This window comes from Apium graveolens, chromosome 10, assembly GCF_009905375.1.
Source record: "Apium graveolens cultivar Ventura chromosome 10, ASM990537v1, whole genome shotgun sequence".
In the NCBI taxonomy this organism is placed as follows: domain Eukaryota; kingdom Viridiplantae; phylum Streptophyta; class Magnoliopsida; order Apiales; family Apiaceae; genus Apium; species Apium graveolens.
Genome location: NC_133656.1, coordinates 144,090,332 through 144,112,055, shown reverse-complemented (window position 1 = coordinate 144,112,055; position 21,724 = coordinate 144,090,332). Strand labels below are relative to the sequence as shown.

The window sequence follows — 21,724 nt, the reverse complement described above, 5'->3', positions numbered from 1 at the left end:
GAAGCAATAAATGATATGACCAATAAATTATATCATTTGCGTGTTTCCCTTAAATCACTAGCAAAAGAAAACACTAGGATCAAGGAGAATAATGTGTTTTTAAGTGATAGGAATGCTGTGTTAGAGGATCAGGTAATTGAGCTTGAAAAGATAAAACTTAAATGCTTGACTGTTGAGAGTGAACTAGCAGAAGCTGTTAAGAAAGTAAAAATTCTTTCTACATAGTTAGAAAGTGAGCAAGAGGTAATCAAGGCCTGGAAAACATCTAGGGATGTTAGTGTTCAGATTGCAAAGGTTCAGGGAATTGAATCATTCTGTGAGGATGCCTGGAAGAAAAACAAAAAGGAGTTAGAATTAATTGATGGATTGTCAACGGATGTGGAATCAACGGATGATGAAAGTTATCCGTTGAAGGAAGAAAAGGAGCATCCGTTGAAGGCTCATCAATTAAAACAGGCAAGTTCTTTTAAAAATAAAAATCTCAATAAAAAGAATGATTCAACTCTCAAGAACTTTGTCAAAGAAGGAGCTAGCACATCCAGAGATGTCAGTAAGGTGAATATAGGACACATGACTTTAGATCAGCTAAAAGATAGGCTTAAGTTGGTTGAGGATAAGAAGGAAACTAAAAGAAAATCTAAAAGAAATGGGAAGGTAGGGATTAATAAACATAACAATTACACACCTGATAGGTATGCTCCTAGAAAAAGCTGTGTGCATTGTAAAAGTGTTAATCACCTATCTGATAATTGCAAATCTGTTAAAAATGCTCCCATGCCTTCAAATCCCTCCATGCCTAACATGTCTATGTCACCTCTGCATGCTATGCCTGTTATGTCTCACCAGAATCCCCATGCACATTTTGCAAACATGCCATATATTAACAATCCTTATTTTACTGCATTTAGTATGCCTCAAATGCCATACAATATGCCTATGTGGAATAACATGTTTGCACAACCTATGCCTTATCAAATTCAATCAAATGTGTTAAATGATTCTGTGACTAACCCTACACTTCAACCAACCACATCTGAGACCAAGGTTGACCCAAAGTTTCCTAAGTCAAAAGATGCAGGAGGAATGAAGTCTAGGAAAAAGACTAACAAGGCTGGACCCAAGGAAACTTGGGTACCAAAATCAACTTGATTGATTTTGTTGTGTGCAGGGACAAAGAAGGAATCTATGGTACTTGGACAGTGGTTGTTCAAGACACATGACAGGAGATTTCACCCTGCTCACAGAGTTTAAGGAGAGAGCTGGCCCTAGCATAACCTTTGGAGATGACAGCAAAGGATTCACTATGGGATATGGCTTGATTTCAAAAGAAAATGTCATCATTGATGAAGTTGCATTGGTTGATGGTCTCAAACACAATTTATTGAGCATCAGTCAACTATATGACAGAGGGAATACTGTTTCCTTCAATTCTGAAGCCTGTATTGTCACAAGTAAAAAGGACAATAAAGTGGTTCTAACTGGAGTTAGAAAAGGGAATGTGTACTTAGCTGATTTCAACTCTACAGATGCAGAATCCATTACTTGTCTTCTCAGCAAAGCAAGTCCAGTTGAAAGTTGGCTATGGCACAAGAAACTGTCCCATTTGAATTTCAAGACAATGAATGATCTAGTCAAAAAGGACTTAGTTAGAGGAATGCCTCTAGTGGAATTCACAAGGGATGGACTGTGTGATGCTTGTCAGAAAGGAAAGCAAAAGAAAGTATCATTCAGTGAGAAGCTTGAATCTGTAATTGATGAACCACTACAACTTCTACACATGGATCTTTTTGGACCAGTCAATGTATTATCAATTTCAAGGAAAAGATACTGCCTAGTGATTGTAGATGATTTCTCAAAGTTTTCATGGGTTTATTTTCTTGGATCAAAGGATGAAGCTAGTGAAATCATCATCAATCATATCAAGCAAGTCAACAATCATCCTGATTTCAAAGTAAGGAATATTAGGAGTGACAATGGAACTGAGTTCAAGAATTCAACCATGAAGTTGTTCTGTGAAGAAAGTGGGATCATGCATGAGTTCTCAGCTCCAAGAACTCCACAACAAAATGGTGTGGTGGAAAGGAAGAACAGATCACTAATTGAAGCTGCAAGGACAATGCTTGAAGAGTCAAAACTCCCAACTTATTTTTGGGCTGAGGCTGTTAACTGTGCATGTTACACTCAGAATATTTCTCTAATCAATCAGGCAAAATGCATGACTCCCTATCAATTATTCAAGAGAAGAAAACCAACTTTAAACTTTCTACATGTCTTTGGTTGCAAATGCTACATCTTAAGGAATCAATCTGATCACAAAGGGAAGTTTGATGCAAAGGCTGATGAAGGAATATTTGTTGGTTATTCTGCTGGAAAATCATATAGGGTCTACAATCTAAGAACCAACATTAACATGGAATCTGAACATGTTGTGTTTGATGATAAAAAGATTGATGGACTAACAGATGAGGGACATCATGAAGGACTCAAATTTGACAACATTGAGATATACTGTGATGATAGTGAAGATGAGAATGATGAAGAAGGCATCTCAAGAAGAATTCAGAATCTGCCTTTGGATAATGCACAGAATGTTGCATCCGTTGAAAGTCATAATTCAGCTTCCGTTGAAAGAAGCAATGCAGCATCCGTTGAAAGACAAAGTGCATCATCCGTTGAAGTTCATAATGAAGCATCCGTTGATCACAGTCTGTCAACGGATAATCAATTCACTTCATCAGTTGATAGAGCTCCCAATTCCTTTCAAAGGATCAGCAACTCAGGGGAAGTTTCAACAAATCAACATTCTATCTCACATCATGACAATACTGAGGCAACCTCATCTAGGGCTAATCTACCACCTCAAAGGAAATGGACCAAGAATCACCCTTTTGAACTGATCATTGGTGATGCTACATCAAAAGTACAAACTAGAAGGGCTACTCAAGATGAATGTCTGTATAGTAGCTTTCTATCACAGGAGGAACCTAAGCGAGTGGAAGAAGCTCTATTGGATCCAGATTGGATTTTAGCAATGCAAGAGGAGCTAAACCAATTTGAGAGGAACAAAGTATGGAAGCTGGTACCCAAGCCAAAGAACAAGAATTCTATTGACACAAAATGGGTATTCAGAAACAAGATGGATGAAAATGGCATTATCATAAGGAATAAAGCCAGATTGGTTGCTAAAGGCTATTCTCAACAAGAGGGAATAGATTTTGATGAAACATTTGCTCCAGTTGCCAGACTTGAAGCCATCAGAATCTTTCTAGCCTATGCAGCTAATGCCAATTTCAAAGTCTATCAAATGGATGTCAAGAGTGCATTTCTAAATGGGGAATTGGAGGAAGAAGTTTATGTAAGCCAACCTTCAGGTTTTGAAGATCCAAATTTTCCAGACTATGTGTATTATCTGTTGAAAGCACTCTATGGACTAAAGCAAGCACCTAGAGCCTGGTATGAGACTTTGTCAAAGTTCCTTCTAGATAATCACTTCACAAGAGGTACTGTTGACAAAACTCTCTTCTTTAGAAATGTTAATGGCTCTAAGATACTTGTACAAATTTATGTAGATGATATTATATTTGGATCTACAGATGATAAGCTTTGTAAAAAGTTTGCTAAATTAATGCAAAGTAAATATGAAATGAGCATGATGGGAGAGCTAACTTACTTTCTTGGTTTGCAAGTTAAACAAGTTAGTGGTGGAATTTTCATTAGTCAAACTAAATATATTTATGATCTTTTAAAGAAGTTTGACTTAATGGATTGTTCACCTGCAAAAACTCACATGGCCACTGCCACTAAGCTTGAATTAAACAAGGCTGAAAAGTCTGTAGATATTACAAGTTATAGAGGCATGGTTGGCTCACTTTTATATTTAACTGCTAGTAGACCTGATATAATGTTTTCTACATATCTCTGTGCTAGATTTCAAGCTGACCCTAAAGAATCTCACTTAGTGGCTATTAAAAGAATTTTCAGATATCTCAAAGGGACTCCAAATCTAAGAATTTGGTACCCTAGAGAGTCTGGTTTTGATCTAATTGGCTACTCAGATGCAGATTATGCAGGTTGCAAAATAGACAGGAAAAGCACAACAGGCACCTGTCAATTTCTAGGGAACAAGCTTGTATCATGGTTCAGCAAGAAGCAGAATTCTGTTTCCACATCAACAGCTGAAGCTGAGTACATTGCTGCTGGTAGTTGCTGTGCACAGATACTATGGATGAGGAATCAACTATTTGACTATGGTCTGACTGTTGACAAAATTCCAATATTCTGTGACAACACAAGTGCCATTGCCATTACTGAAAATCCAGTGCAGCACTCAAGAACCAAGCACATTGATATCAAGTACCACTTCATTAGGGAACATGTGATGAAAGGTACAGTGGAACTTCATTTTGTTCCAAGTGAAAAGCAGATTACAGACATATTTACCAAGCCACTTGATGAATCAACATTCACAAGATTAGTAAGTGACTTAGGTATGCTTAATTATTCATAATCTATGTCATCTATATAATCTGTCTTGAAGCCTGAAATGAATTTGCTGCAAGAACAAAGCTGGCTTTAATTAAGACTTATCCTATCAACGGATATTCTCTATCCGTTGAAAGCCAAAATTGTTCTATCAACGGATGTTCATTATCCGTTGAAAGACAAATACATTTCTGGTAATTTTATCCTTCAACGGATAAAATGGTGTTGTTCATCAACGGATAACTATTTCCCTTATCCGTTGAAGTGTCACGTCAGTTACTATAAGTGAGTCACAGCCGTTAATTCTTTTACTCAACCGTTGATACAGATATACAGTGTTGTATGTATTTGTATTTAAGGTAGTTTTCAGAATTTCTACAGTTTTATTTATTCTTGAACGGCTGTAACTTACTTAAAAGTATCATTTAATCATTTTATTTACGTTTTAATTCAAGAAAGTATAAAAGCCCAATTGAACTCTTATTCTCACTTTACGCTTTCTTGCAATTCTTATTCTCTTTCTCTCTAAATTCTCAAGTTTTTCTCTGCAACCTCTACTCACAACAATGGCACCAGTAGTCAAAATTATGTCTCAAACAGGATTTGTTTATGAAAAGAATAATTTCATAGCCTTGGTTGAAAAGAATGAAGCCCATTCTGATTATCACAAGATGATGGACTTTATCAAAAACTGCAAACTAAGCTATGCAATGCTGGAAGCCCCAACCATCTACTGTGAGGTGATTGAGGAGATTTGGACAACTGCAGAGTTCAACTCCACAGATATGACTATTGCCTTCTCTCTCAAAGGTAAGGACTATTGCATTAATTGTGATGATATACAATCTTGCTTTAAGTTGCCTGAGAATAATGCCATGACACCACACACTGATAAAGATGTCTCTGCTATGCTAGATTCCATAGGCTATGCTTTTGATTTTGCTAGTTTAGGTAGTATTAGAAGGAAAGGCCTTAGGAAAGAATGGAGTTTTCTTGGAGATGCCTTTATTAAGGTTTTCTCTGGGAAGATTAGCAATTTTGATGCTATCACTTCATCTCTTGTTAATATGCTCTATATGCTAGTTTCTGATAGGTACTTTAATTTTAGCAACTGTGTTATGCTAGAATTAGGTTCCAGATTATGTAACAAAGCTAATAGACCACATAACATCTACTATGCTAGATTCTTTATGTTATTGGCTAACCATGTTGCTGAAGGTTTGGTTATATCCAATGAGAATAATAAACTCAAATGCTGGGCACAAGAGAAAAGGGTCCTTGCAGACCTTTTGAGAATGAACCTCAACAGCCAGGTGCCATTGGTATACTTGCCAATCATGAATGCACCACAGGTAAGTGAGGTAAATACTTCTATAACTCCTACTATTTCCAACCCCAATGTTTCTTTGCCTTCTAGTGTGGCTATGGAATCTGTGTCTTTGTCCAAACAGGCTCCTACCAAAGCCACCAAATCTAAAGTTTCCAAAGTCAAGTCAAAGAAACCTACCTCTGTTGTTTCTCAAAAGACAACAGTTGTAACAACTACCATAAACCCTGAAGGGAGTGAACAGGGTGTGAGTGGTGAGGGGAGGGGTGAACATCAAAAAGCCCCCCAGGATAAGGTGAGAGAGGTGAGTGGTACCCAAACCAGCCAAGCCACAGTCTCTCAAAAGACTGTGGTGGTTCAAAAGGAGTCCAACACATCCCTAGTTGCATCCTCCCAAAAGGTTGTAACTATTGAAAATAGTCCCCAACCAGGGACACAAAACAAAAGAGGGAGGGACACTGAAGCCACACATTCACCATTTAAAGCCTTTTCAAGGAAGAAGAAGGCCAAGACCCTAGTTTCCACACAAGGGACACACACAGCACAGATACATCCACCTGTATCTGTGCCTTCTCAAATTCAGCTTGATGTGATTCCAGCAAATGTGGAATCACAGCCCCATTCTCTCAATATAGAAACACACCATTCATCAAACTCTCCAACACCCTCTCTAGATGTGGATATGATATTCACATCAATTCCTGATTCTCCCTCATTAAAACTCAGGGAAGAGCCCCACTCAAAACCTGGTGATCATCATCTTTTAGATGATGTGTTGGATCATCAGCCAATTCTTTCAGATGTAGTTGCAGAATCTGTGTCACCACACTTAAAATCAATCCACACAGATTCAACAATTATGTCACTTTCTATATCTACATCTTTTCCTTCTTCAACGGATATCTCTCATCCGTTGACAAGTGGTTGTTCTTCAACGGATAAGTTTAACAGCAGTTATCCGTTGATACCATCAGTTTCCACTTCAACGGATATTCCCTATCCGTTGATGGTCTCTATACACTTAACAGAAACAATTTCAACTGTAGAGGACATGGCAACTGTACAATCACTTTTAGGTTTGAGGGAAGGGAGTGATCTTTTGAGTGAGAGGCTGGGTTGCTCCCAGGCAAAAGGAGAGGTTGAGAGTCATCATATGCATGCTATTTCTTCCATCATGGAAAAAGTGAGTGAGAGGAGTGCCACCTTAGAAGGTGAGGGTGAGGGTGTGAGGGTGTGTGTGAGCCAGGGGGAGCCCCTGATGCAAGAACAGAGAGAAATTGAGAGAAAGGCAGGTACAGAAGCTATAAGGGTGGATCCAGCCATTGCTAGTGAGTTAATGAAAGTGGATGATGCAGAAAAGGAAAGACAATTTCAGCAACATTACAAAGTTGTCATTGATAACATTTCCTTGGATGCTGACACTTTTACTCACCCTGTTTCAGCCTATCAATTATTGGCTGCACAGGGCAATGTGGAGGCAGAACAGACACTACACATTGTACACACTTCAGAATCTCTTCTCAGAGACAAAGCTGTTGTCAACAGGCTGCCTTCTCAAGCTGGTGAGCCATCTGAAGAATTTGGAGTAAATTCTAATGATGATGACTCTAATTCTTTGAATGAGAGCATGAACTTAGGGGGAGTAGCAGGCCCAAGTTCTGTTCCTGATCTTCCTGAATGGGCATGGGCAAAACCATCAACACCAGGAGAGTTTGATGTCACTTTGGTCAGACAAGTCATGACAATTTAGAAGGCCCTTCAGGAGACTCAAGATGCTGGTACCAAGGCAATTCTTCAAGCTCATCTGGAATCTCTGCATCTCTTGCAGTTGCAGCATTACCAGCAAAATCTCAGTGTGGATGAGCTCAAGCAGGACATTGCTGATCTGAAATCCTACAATGCTGAGAAATTGGATTCAGTTCTACCCTATGGTACTATGCAAGATTTGTTGGGGAGACTGAGGAAAGCATCTGATGCTGACAAGAGGCTGGCCAGATTGGCAGATAGGGTTCAAATCATTGAAGACTCTATGGTCACCATTCTTCAGAATCAACAAACTCAAACAAATCTACTCATGCAGCTGGCAAAAGCACAAGGCTTGACCCCTACCCTTGATGATAACAAAAAGGGGGAGAATAAAGGGGAAGGGGAAGGAGAGCCATCTACAACAGTTCAGATTTCTCAAGTGCTAGTTCCTGTCATCACAACTTCTCCAACTATTCAAGTCAAAGGAAAGCTAGATGGAATTGATCTAATCCAGATAGCAGCAGCTGAATTGCAAGTCAAAGAGCAAAGGAAGAAGATTGATGAAAAGATGCAACTAATATTTGGTTCTACAACTTCTCAATCACAATCTGTGAAGCATAGCACAAAAGTGGAATCAATTATTATGGAACTCAAGCCAGTAGGGAGGCATAAGGATGGAGAAACTTCTTCCAAAGATCTGCAACCTATGGTTCTCAAGCCCAAAAACAGATCCAATAAGGACTCTACAAAGAATCCTCTAAAAGAGGTGGATTTTCCTCTTCCAAAAGCTGATGAGGACAAGCTTTTAGGTAGAAGTATTGCATATCTCAAAGAGACCATGGATGAGGCTGTAAGGAGAAACATGGCTATTATCTTCAGAGAGGGAAAGAGCATATGTGTGATGCAAGGACATCCCAAATTCTCAATAGCCAAGAGGGAAGAAACCAAAAGGTTGAAGGAAGAAGCCAAACAGCTAAAGGCTGACAAAAGAGCACAAGCAAAGCTTGAAAAACAGCTAAAGTCAAGTCAGGCTGAAGAACAGAAAGAAATTGAAGACAAAGGTAAAGATGAAGCTATGGGGGACATGGTTGGTACTGAGATGGAGGAAAGAAGTAAGGAAGAATGGCATAAAGGGAAAAGAAAGAAGGTCAATGCAAAGAGAAAGAAGGTAGATAAGACTGAAGAAACCCAATCAATATCCAAACCACTACCCTCTATTCCTGAACCCATTGTACCTGACCCATTCATGAACATTCATGGTGAAACAATCATTCCCAAGGAGGAACCAATTGATTGGGACACCATCAAATTGCCCACCTTCCTAACCTCTTCTCCACCATCAAAGAAGCAGAAAAGAAGAATCAAATCAACACCCTCTAAAGCCTCAATCAAATTCACACAGAAGCCTAAGCCTAAACCTCAAACCTCTAAAGATGATTATGTTCACATCTGTGACATAAAAGAATTTTCAGATATTGAGCTCTATCTGGATGAGCTGGAGGAAGTAAGGGGAATAGCTGCCTACAGACAGCTACTAGAAAGATTAGTGTTCAAATACAAAGGAGCTGGGGAAAGAACATGGCCTCTTCACAGAATTCTAAATGAAGGCTACTCTACCTTGATTAGAGTCTACTCAGCCATACAAAGGGATTCTGGCTTTACCAGGACTGCCAAGACTGAGATTCTCAACAAGATTGCCAACATAAGGAAAACTTGGAGGGAGCCCAATGCTTTGCCTAGAACTTTACTCATTCAAGAAAGAGGAATTACAATTCACAAATCACCTCATTGGTTGATGGAGTTCAGAGATAACAAAGGAGTCAGAAGATTTTTCAGAATTGAAGATCAGCTAAAGATTGCCAGTAATGAAACTCTCAAGGATATGCAATCTAAGTTAGATATCAATGAAGAAGATGAAGCTGAATTCTACAGACAACTTCAACTTCAAATAGAGGAGAATGACAGGAGGCTAGGAAAGAAAACCAGGGATCAAAGGAAAAGAAAGTAATTTGCTCAGGCTAAAGGAGCACCCTTAGAAACAATGTAATTCTTCAATTCCATCTCAGCATATACATTTTTGTAGCACTTTTGAATTTCTGCTTTATTACAGTTTATATATTTGTTAAGTGTTTTGTTATCATCAAGCTAAACCCAAATTTATGCCTACAGTTCTAGTAGACATAAATAGGGGGAGATTGTTAGGAATATGTGTATTAGTTTGATGATAAGTTAAGCAAAACACTTAAGTAGAAATCTAGTGTTTGTAGCCTCAACGGATAAGACCATCTTGGCTATCCGTTGAAGGAGTAGCTTTACTTAGCAATAAGTTTAGTATTGTAGCACATTTCACTCTCTGGTTTCAAGCTGTAATTCTTAGATGTTGTTAGGAAATAATCAGTCATGTTGACTACTAATGGATGTACAAATAGGAGGGCTAATTGTAAATATTTCATGCCTTGTAATTTTGTATAAGTGAAGAAGTGTCAACGGATATTGAAGACCTTCAACGGATAAGAAACAAAGCTTTAACGGATGTCTCTAATGCTTCTACAGATAATATCCATCAACGGATAAGTGCTTCAACAGATAAAGACTTCAACTGATAATGCATCAACGGATAAAACTTCAACGGATAAAGCCTCAACGGATAAGGCATCAACGGATGAAAGCTTCAACGGATGCTTAGTTCATTAACAGTTGATAGTGACAATTCACAAGCTGACAGAGGCACATGGGTTGACAGAGACATACTGGAATGTGGAAACCTCTAGGAGGAATCAAGAAAATGCAGCATTTCCATTCTGATGCAAATAAGGAAGTATTCAAGATTTACAGATTATCCTAGATTGCATTGGATAGAGAAATGAAGAAGAAACATGTGAAGAATCTTTTCAATTGTATTTTACTGTTTGTCTTCACTTGTAAACTTGGTGATATATAAACCAAGTAGCAGCTAGTAATTAGACATGAATTTTCCTGAGCTGTTTAGAAATATCAAAAGAGAAAATCATCTAATTTGTACTAGGAAGCAGCTGTGATTTAATTTTTTGAATCACAGATTTTCTGAAATAACACATCTCTGGTGGAACAACAAATCCACCAGAAAAGTTTTTAAGTTCTTTGTGCTCATTACATTTGTGTTTGAATATATATATGTCTGCATCAGCTTCAAGCAATTCACACACATTTGATCACTCAAACACTTAGCCTTAGAAACTGCTCAAAACTTGAAAAAGTTTTGAGATTTACATTCAACTCCCTTCTGTAAATCTCATTGTTAGTCCACTGGGAATAACACAATTCAATTTTTTAAAATATTATATAATATTAAAAAAATATGTATCATCCGTACATCGTAGGGTTTTAAGCTAGTAGAATTAAATAGGCTATACCTGAAAACATAATATGCTTTTAACTATAATTACATGACCCGTTGAATTAGGTTGGGATTTATTTGGTTAAATAAAGGTTATAAGTTGTCAAATCACGTCACAACTCGATTATTAAAATGTTAAAGGATCTAAATTTCGGATTTAGATGGGTTGATTTGTTCGACCCAGATAAAAGACGGGTTACATTGAATTAAACGTGATGATAAGTATTCTTTTATTCGGTGAGTACTTCTCAACTGGTAATATTTGTGAGTGTTCTAAAAATCGGTTTAGGCGGCCGTCTAGGTGGCGTCTAAGTGCTAGGTGACAGTAAAATGCTCCGACTCGGACCTAGGCGGTGATTTAGGCGTTTTTTCAAAAAATCGAATTAAAATCGAGATTAGGCGGTCCTAGGCGGTCAAAAATCAGTTCTAGGCGGTTTAGGAGGAAAATAATTATAAAAAAAAATTTACGTTTCTATAATTTTAATTCATTAATTTCATAATTTCACAAAATATCATGTCAATTTCTAATATAAAGTATTGGTAAGAAATAACAAGTAATCTAATATATTTATTTTCTCACTTAAAATATAAAAATAACATATTATAATTAATTTAAAAGTGTGAATTAGAATATAGTTAATATTGTAAACTTAATAATTAGTACATAACGCATGTCAAATGTGTAAATATTGTTTAATACCATTCTATTTTTTTTTCAAACAAATATTTGACATATTGGTCATTATATGATTATAAAAATTAAAAATAATATTTATATTCTTCCGATTAATCGGTCCAATTAATCTCTGACTTGGTGATTAATCTCTTCAAGGTATTCTCACCACCCTGGCACGCCTAGCGATTTTTAGAACACTGATATTTGTAGATGTCTAAAGTCTAAATAGTTTATCATCAGTCGAACTTTAAGTGAACTATACCTATATTTTCTTCATTGTAAACTAAAAATCTAATAATTTCTTAGCTAAACCAAAGACAAAACTAAAATGTACTCTAAATAGATCATCTTGACTTTAACTCATGTAATATCACCGGGTTGAACCGAAATTCGAAATTAATTCAAGTTTGAACATTATTTTTACTATAAGATAATTCGTGCGAAATATGGTCTAAAAATGTAAATTTTCCCTTAATCTAAACCAAAACTCAAAATTAATTCGAGTTTGAACATTATTTTTATTATAAGATAATTCATGCGAAGTATGGAATAAGAAAATTTAATATATTTATTTGCAATAATACAATCAATGTAATATATTTAAAACACGATGTAATCAAAATACGATAAAATCAATTATTGTATTGTTAGAACAATTATATAAAGTTATAGGGTCTTGTTCTTGGCAATCGGGTGTCAATTAAACTTTATTTATCACACTGATTAGGGGCATCATATCTATACTTTAAGTGTCCAAATTGCTTGTTCAAATTCAAGCAAAAAAATTCATTTTCGCGGATATTTTCTTCGGATAGAGTTTTTCCCTTTCCGCGGAAAATATATGAGGAAAGGAAAAATCATATCCGCGAAAAATATGCACGAAAGAAAAAAAATTCTTTAATCTGAGCCTTTGAAATGTAACTCGATTAAGAAAAAAAATCTTTAATATGGGCCTTTGAAATGTAACTCGAAATTAATATGAACCAGAATATAACACACATGTTAACATGTTAGGGAACATGACCCAAAGTTATGAGAAAAATAGAAGTATTATAATTATAATATGATTCGAATAATTTTATTATTTTATTAAAAAGTAACATATAATTTTACGTAAAATAAAAATTTAGGGGCGGAATCAAAATGCAACGTAATCATAATACGATGAAAACGAGCACTCTACATAATTGAGTTCTACAAAAAATAGAATGGTATGTAATCATAATTATACGATTTGAATAATTTTATTATTTCATTAAAAAAATATTATATAATTTAACAGAAAAAGGCTGTATTGTAATAATAATAATAATATGATTCCAACTAGTTTAGTATTTTATTAAAAAGTTACATAAATTTCTACCTAAAATAGGAATCTAAGGTTGAAACCATAATATGATGAAACTAAGTATGTTTCACTTATTAATAAAGACTATCCTATAACTCATGCAATGCATGAGCTACCCACTTTATTTTGAATTTAATATATTAATATATTGTCTTTTTAAAAAAATTAGGTTTATGTATTCTTCTAATTTTATATTATATTATCATCTATTTTATTATATAATTATAAGAAAGATATGGTTGATTATTGGTTGTTTAATTATATCATAAAAATAATTTGTAAAAATTTATATTATAAAATTAAAATAAGAAAGGTCCAAATAATTTCTGGATAGAAATTCATACTTTATATTAAAAAGATGAAATGTTTAAGCTTTTGTTAGTAATCTAGTCACCTGTGATTTGAAAAATCAATTTTTAATCGTTAATTCTTAATCGTTAGATTTTTTAATGCAATTGATAATAACTATGAGATATAATACTAAAAGTCAATATACATAATATATGAGTAGTATAAGTTATGAGTTACACCAACAACATAACTAAGTAATTAATTATAATATTCTAACTAAAACATAAGACCTGTTTATTAATACGAAACATTGAGATGATAACCGTTAGATATAATGTTAAAAGTCAATATATATTAATAGTATAAGGGATGAGTTACATCAATAACCTAAATAATTAATTAAAATATTCTAATTAAATCAGATGACCTATTTATTAAGACAAAATATTGAAATATTTTTTAGTAGTATGTGAATAGTCTAGTCGCATGTAATTTGATTACTAACTTCTTATCGTTGGACTTTTTTAAATCAAATTGATGATAAACGTTCGTTCGATATAATGGTAAAAAAATATTATGCATAGAATTTTAAGGTTTGAATAAAAATATTCTAATTAAAACACTTCACCTGTTTTTTTAGGGTCAATATATTTTAGAATCGATGTACTTAACTAATGAATTTATTTATCTAAAACCTAATTTTATAATTATGATTATTTTTAGTTACCTATTTTCACTTGTCTAATAATATAAATAACTTTAATTTTAACCAAACTGACTTATTACCCGACTCAATATTTTCTATTAATTAAATTTGTTGAATAAAATAAGTAAATTTAAACGTGTGTTTTCGTAACAATATCTACTTTTTAATAATTAGGTAAGTTAGAAAAGGTATAAAAACATTACGTAATCTACTCACTCAAACATATAGATTTTTAAGCCACATATAAGTGCCCCTAATATAAATATATATTTGTTTTAATAATAATATAATTAGAACAATTATTTTAATATTAAAACCTCGAGCCATTGAGTCATAGACGGGGCTTTGCCTATGAGTGTTTCAAACAATCGAGAGTTTTGCAGAATTGAGTTAATGAAGTGTAGTAAAAGACTACTAATGTGTATAACAATTTTTTACAATTTGTATTTATTTAGTTATTATTTTGGAAGATGATAATAAACCTCTTATAGGAAAGTGTTAACCAACTGACCAAACGATTCGTTTATAATAATATATATATATATATATATATATATATATATATATTGTAACAACTGGGATTTTCACGATGTATTTCTGTGAATAGAATAAAGTTTTGTGCTATGAATGTGGATTATGTGGAATTATGTATATAATAAAAAGACAAATAATTTTTGTGGTTTATGTTTAATTTCTGTGAAATAGTAATAAAAAATGAGTAAAGTCTCGTTTCAGTTTGATGAGTCAACTAAGGGTTTAAGCTCTGATTGTCGGGCCGTCAAGTAGAACGGAACATGTTATTTAAAGGTTGGATTAAAAGGGTTAAGATAGTAGATATCGAGAATTATAAATAAGTATGATAAATGTGAAAATATTTGTGTGTTTCTGTGATTTGAATTTATAATTAGAAAGTTATTCTGTGAACTGGGTTGTCGAGTAATTATTACTCGTGTAATCAATAATTAAAAAGGGAAATATGTGCTAAGGTATAAAGATAAGAATTGTGGTGGTTACTAATTTGTGAATATATGTTATTTGATGATTACTAGTATAAATATGTGATTCACAAGATTTTAAATGGCTTTAAAAAGGGTTTATTTGATTTAAACAAGGATTTATTGGTCCTTACATTATTTCATAAAATTATTAAAATATGACCAAGGTTCAAAATTTGTTTCACTAGCTTTGGAATAGTCCCATATACTTTTCAAAAATGATAGTCGGAATTATTTTGATGTTCTGATATTTTAAAATGACTTTAAGGAGTTTATTCTTAATATTTGGGGTTTATTTGTAAAATATATAATAAATGATCTATTCGCTCAAAAATTTATTTCAAAATATGGGGGAAGAGATAATTTTATACTCTTTATTTTAAAAATAAAACTTATGATATTTTCAAATATTATAAAGATGATTTGTATTTTTCAAAATGATTTTAGTGTTAATCAAGAGAAAAGAAAACAGAATTCAGAAATTGATTGCATTTTTACCAAAATGCCCCTGCCATTTTGGCTATATATACACCCCCTCCCTTTCTTTTTTTCTCTCTTCTTTAACCGACCTCTCTCTTCTTTCTCTTCTCTCTCACTCTCTCACTCTCTCCTTTATCTCTCTTCGGTAAACTCTCTCTCTCCTCTCGGTTCTTGGTTTCTCCATGACCAAATTTCAATTTTAAGCTCATATCTATTCTCATCTAGTTATATATATATATATGTATGTATATGTGCTTGCATGTGAGAGTGTGTCTGTGTGTTTATTCGAAAAAGACGAACCCTTTCGGGTTCTTACTTGATTCGAGTTATTCTCCTAATCTTTTTCCAGAAAATGACTAATTGATGCTTGCATGTTAGTGGATTGTTGAAAGAAAAGCTAATCGACGAGGTTTCGTCGAAGAAAACCCCGGATGGGGGCATCTCCGAGACCTTGTCGCCACCGGTAATGAACTCCGGTGAACCGGCGGTGGACAGTGATGCTTGCGTGAGTCCTAAAACCTATAGTACAATCGAATTAGTTGATACATGTTAATGTTGCTTTGGTTTAAGAAAATCTGAATGTAACTTTCAGTTTTATAAAATTTTGGTTCGAAATATGTGATAAACTTGCTTGATAAGAACTTATTCCTTAGATTTGGTTTAAATTAGGATTCGGTTTATGATTAAGAATATGCATGTTGATTACGAATGGTTGCATGTTGATTTTACAAGTTTGTTTCGATGTTTTATTGGTTTATCGGTTAAGTTGGAAACCGAATTTGGGTTCGTAGGAATGTGAATTGATATGTGATTAATTGAGTACGATTAAGTTAAGATTTTTGATTTTAAAAACATGGATTTTATTCGGTTTTAAGGAAATCATGAATTGGACTTGTGCATGCTAGTTCGTTTGGTTATATTGATAAATCGAATATAGATTTTGTGATTTGTTAGTTGGATTATATGTTGAAATGGAGTTGAATGTTACGTGTTAAGTGTTAAAATGTAACTATGAATACTTGATTGATTGATATATTAAGGGTAAGCCTAGATACGATTGCGTCATGCCCGACTTTTGAAAAGTAAGTCAATAAATGTGTATAAGAAATGTAGTCGACACAATTTAATAAGATTGAGTTGTCAAAATCAATGGAATTATGTGACTACTTGTTATGTGTGAAGTATCAAGATAATCGGTGATATAAAAAGTAAAGAGGTGTATCTTATTATGTGCTACGAGTTATGCATGAGTATATAAGATAAGTGTCTAATGCGATTGGGGTAGAAGTTAGACGTTCTGAGAAATTTCGGTTATCGATCAAGTTGCTAACTAGGGTTCTGTTTTGTATTGTAGATTTGGATAGCAGAGGCATTCAGGCTAGGAAAGAAAAGGATATCTTAGGTGGCAGTAGCTCAGGTTCCGTAAAACATGAAAGCTTTTGAGGCAAGTAATTTTGCCTTCTACTATGAATTGATATAGAGAGTATATTACTGATGCCATGATAGAATGAAAGTTCTTTGTTATACTTGTTATTAATTCTTGATAAACCCTAAAACTGTTCCCTGGAATAAGCTCGTTATAAGTCCATATGACGATCTCTAACAGTAACCCCTTATTTCTAGAACTTGTTACCCTATCCATGTATCTTATTAATCTTTGACCCTAAAAAGAGATTTATGAACTTTTCACATGCTATATCTTGTAAACCGAGATGCCCTGTTATTCCTTAAACCTTGTTACGTATCGTTCTTTGTAACTATCCTTCTTGCAAACTTATATACTTGTTCAACGATCGATCAATACCTTTAACTTATAATCCCCTTTTATTTTCGATTTGTTCACTTTCATTGAATTCTTAAATTGTACTTAAGAATGACTTTCGACTTGAAAGAGTCCAAATAATTTCTCTTATCGGTAATGTTAAAATTGAAATCTAGATAAACTTTCTTGTATTCCAACACAAAGGTTTTCCAAATGAATTCCTTGAGGATTGGATAGAGACGTAAGAGGCTAGTGGGACTAGTCCAGTCATATAAGAGGCTAGCGGGGCTAGTCCAATATAAGGCTGAAATATTGTCATGGGTACTTTAATGACCAGATGGAGGTCAGTACGGGATGATCACCCGTATTATATTTAAAAGACGGATATTTCAATCAAGGGTTCTTTAATAAAAAGGGTAATGTATATCTTTGATAAAGCAACATGCTTAATTACTTGAAATGAAACAAAACGAGTAGTATCTTCTTTAAAGTGATGAAGTTTGATTGAGAACCCTGTCACCTTATGTTGTTTTTTATTCTCGAAACTTGAATGGTTACTTCCTTTGAAATGAGAAAATCTCTGAGAACCCTGTTGTTGATTTGTGATAAATGTCGGTTTTCTCCCAACTCTTGAATCTTGAAAGCCCAGAACATTTTTCAAAGCCTTTACCTAGCCATTAAAAGAATACTGCCGCCTAGTTCAGTTTTATCCAGAAATAGAATGACTCAGTTAATGTTGTTATGTTGATATTTAGTACTGCTATATAGTTACTTGTTGAACGTCTTTGCTCACCTATTTGCTTTGATATAACCATGGCAGTTAGGTAAGAAGATGGCCAGACTTAGGCGCACCGCTCGTAAGAGCGTTCCTGGCGGTCCCTACCGTGTTGTAGGTTTTCAGATGCCAGATCAGCTAATTGTTACGTGAGCAAGCGATAGTGGGAAGTGTAATGGTTGAACCAGATACTTTTGGGTTATCTGTCGATTTCAAGTCGGAATCAAATAATATGAATTTATTCATATTTTAGGTTGTAATATATATATATATATATATATATATATTTCAGTTGTTAGTTGTAATTTTGTCTCATACTTTATCCTGTTTAGATCCTGTTATAATCGGGGTTTTATTATATTTTGCTATTATGGTATTAGTATATTGGTGTGTGGGTCCTCATATCCTAACCCCGAAATTGAGATCGTCACACACACACACACACATATATATATATATATATATATATATATTAGCCTAAAACTCGTGTGATGCACAGTTGTTTTAAATACTTATTATTTTATAATTTTAATTTTAATATTATACTAATTATAGTTGTTTTTTAGCCCGATATCGCTATATCGACCAACGAATTATTTTTTAGTTTAATTTTTCGGTTTAATATAAATTGTTTTGATACAGTCAATAGTATCTATTATTTTATTTTATCCCGAATATCGTCTATATCTACCCAAATACCTTCATACTCGCCTATTGTTAATAGATATGGGTAATTCAGTAAATTTAGTTTAAATTCATATTAATCTATTATAATTAATATAAAGTTTATAAGTACGGGTAATTAGGTAAATTGAGCGTGTACCAAGAATAGGTACCGTACCAAAACTTTTAACATTTCGTCTTTTATATAATAGTAATAGATTAGTTTAAACCCCGTACGATGCACAAATTCCTTTGATATTTATATATATTTAATTTTATTATATAATTTTATTAAAAATTTGATGTGAACAGTAGTTGTATGAATATTATTTTAATTTGAATGAGTATTATTTTAAGATTATATCAAATAGTAAAATTGTATGAGATTAAAACTTGATCTGTATTAGCTTTATTTTTAATATTATAAATAATATAAATCCTTGTTATGATATGATTTAAACATGAGAAATATAAATTTTTGTTGATGATGTGATTCGAATTGTGAAATTTATTTATATTTATTTAAATAATTAAATAAATATTATTGAAGGGATTTGAACATGTGAGTTTGAATACTATATTATTTTAATATTCAGATATAACAATTATAGTTATTTGATTAAAAAAATTAACAGTTGTGAAATTAGATAATTAAAATAAATATTAAATTGAATTATAACTAATTCTGATTAATATACATATTAGTATAGATTATAAAGAACAAAATGTACTCTCTCGTGCGTTGCACACTAACACTCGAGCAGCTGCTATATTATTACTTTTATCATACTCGATACAAATAACTTCAAGAACCAAAATGATAACAATGGTCAAACAAATAGTGTCTGAAGTCCTCATTTGCCACGTGTTTTTGGCAGATAGGATATTATGCGGTCAACTCTTTGAACAGAGGTATCCTATTCTTCTTACCTAAATTATATAAGTACTCGTATTAGCACATTTATTTTTTCAAGACCTAATTTAAGTAAAAAATGTATGTAAATTATTTGTAGTCAGAAATTTATGATCTCCCGTGTTAACTACATAAACAATGAATGGCATATAAAGATACTATATATTAATTAATTTTATAATAATAAACTGCAAAAAATATACTGTCAAAATATACTTGTTTTTGTTTTTTATATTGGAGAACGAAATATCGACACACATTTTTAGATTTCTACAATATGCTTTCCTAAATAATTTTAAATATTTATTTTTTTAAAATAAGAATATAATATTAAAATTTTTATAAAGAAAAAGAAATTAAAAATAAATTATAGAAGTATAAATAATTGGAATGAAGAGAATAATTATTAAGTTTAAATATGTAGTTTACGTTAACTCACCGTGATTAAACTAGACATAATGTCAATTATATAAAACATTTCCAAGCAAAGACACCTTTACAATTGTTGCTGCAAAATGAAAGAAATCTCATATTTTCATTCCACTCTTCCTCGTTAAATCATGTCTATCATCAAATACTTGCATTTAACCCCCACACTTTCACGCACTTGTCTATATATAAATATACGAGCACACACTCAAAACCTTCCTTCAAACATAGGATTAAGCCATAGAAAAATAACAATATATACACATAATTTATCAGTTTTTCTATCATGGCTGCGGAATCAACTTCCTCTTCGTCAAGTTTAGACATCATTGTCCAAAGCAACCCTCCTCAATCTCAACTCTCTGAACTTGGTATTAAATCATGGCCCAAGTAAGTCCGCATCTCTCCACACTTGTGGGTGCATAACTGCATACTCTCTCTCTCTCTCTCTCTCTCTCTCTCTCTCTCCCCCTGTCTCTCTTCTCATCTCTCTCTGTGTACGGGATCATCTCTCCGTGTCTCTCTCTGTCTCTCTGATCATGTAAGCTTAAAATAACTAAGTTTATTTGCTTTCTTGTGATGAAACAAATTATGTATAGGTGGGGATGTTCTCCGGGGAAATACCAACTTAAATTTGATGCACAAGAGACATGTTATTTAGTAAAAGGCAAGGTGAAAGTGTACCGGAAAGACTCACCGGAGGTGGTGGAGTTTGCCGCCGGAGATCTTGTCATCATTCCAAAAGGGTTGAGCTGCACTTGGGATGTCTCCGTAGCCGTTGATAAACACTACAAATTCGACTCATCTTCATCTTAGATTGTTCAGTCATTCAGCATTTCACCAGCTTAGCAAATTTAATATTTTCTCTTTGCTAGTTTTTCCTTTTTTGTTATTTAGCTGGGTTTAATTAAGAAAAAAAAATTATTATGTTATGGATTAAGTTTAATTAATCATAATTTATTTTCCCATTTTAGTTTTTCTGATGACTATATTGAGTCGGTATCATTTGAGTAACAAGATTTTTTATTATTTTTTCAAAATTTTGTGAGGCGAGATTAGATAGTATCATAGTGGTATATAGTAACATTTATAATTTTTTATGAAGTTTTTCAGTATAATTAAATAAGTAATTGTCACATAAAATATATATTCAGAAAAGTAAAATTGAGTTCAAGCGCCTCGCAAAAAATATTGCATACTATTTCAACTTATGGAATTTTATATCATATTCACATATGATCTAGTATTACTACATGGGATATTATTCAAGTTTGATTGATACTTCATTCATTGTTTTTATTTTTAATCCTAATCGTTATTTTTTTTTTCAAAAAAATAATATTTAAATTATGAAACTCATTGAGAAGTATCATCCCATGCTAATTGCTGAGATGCACACATTGTACTAAAAACAAAGAAAAAATACTATAATCTAATTTAAGTATATATTATATAATTAAATCATATATATAGTTAAAAATTAAATCTAATTAAAAACACTTGTTTAAAAGGCAACAAATACTTGGTCAAGCAAAAAGGAAACAAAGACTTGGTCAAAGACATGTCTCATTCAAACACGCTTCTATTCATTCTAATTAATGCCTTTAAATAAACAAACATATTTATTAAAGAAAAAAATGAAATGTTTAAAATGTGTTGACTAGTCAACATGTGTTATAGTTGCGGGTCCCATAATTGCTTATGTCTACAAGAATCAATTAGCACAACACTCATCATTGTTCAATTAAACTGAAT

At 33.2% G+C, this 21,724-nt stretch overlaps 1 protein-coding gene across 1 annotated transcript; it reads left to right on the top strand.

Annotated features, from left to right (window-relative positions):
* Positions 1–20,043: 20,043 nt before the first annotated feature.
* LOC141692626 (uncharacterized) lies at positions 20,044–20,946 on the top strand. The gene is made up of 2 exons (XM_074497517.1): positions 20,044–20,359; positions 20,569–20,946. The coding sequence occupies exons 1-2, from the start codon at positions 20,256–20,258 to the stop codon at positions 20,783–20,785; spliced, it is 321 nt and encodes a 106-aa protein (XP_074353618.1). The 5' UTR covers positions 20,044–20,255; the 3' UTR covers positions 20,786–20,946.
* The last annotated feature ends 778 nt before the right edge of the window (positions 20,947–21,724 follow it).

Excerpts from the sequence above, each read along its gene's own strand:
- LOC141692626 (XM_074497517.1), top strand. The coding sequence starts at position 20,256 with ATGGCTGCGGAATCAACTTCCTCTTCGTCAAGTTTAGACATCATTGTC. Across the intron at positions 20,360-20,568 it reads GGTATTAAATCATGGCCCAA|GTGGGGATGTTCTCCGGGGA; the intron begins GTAAGTCCGCAT and ends AATTATGTATAG.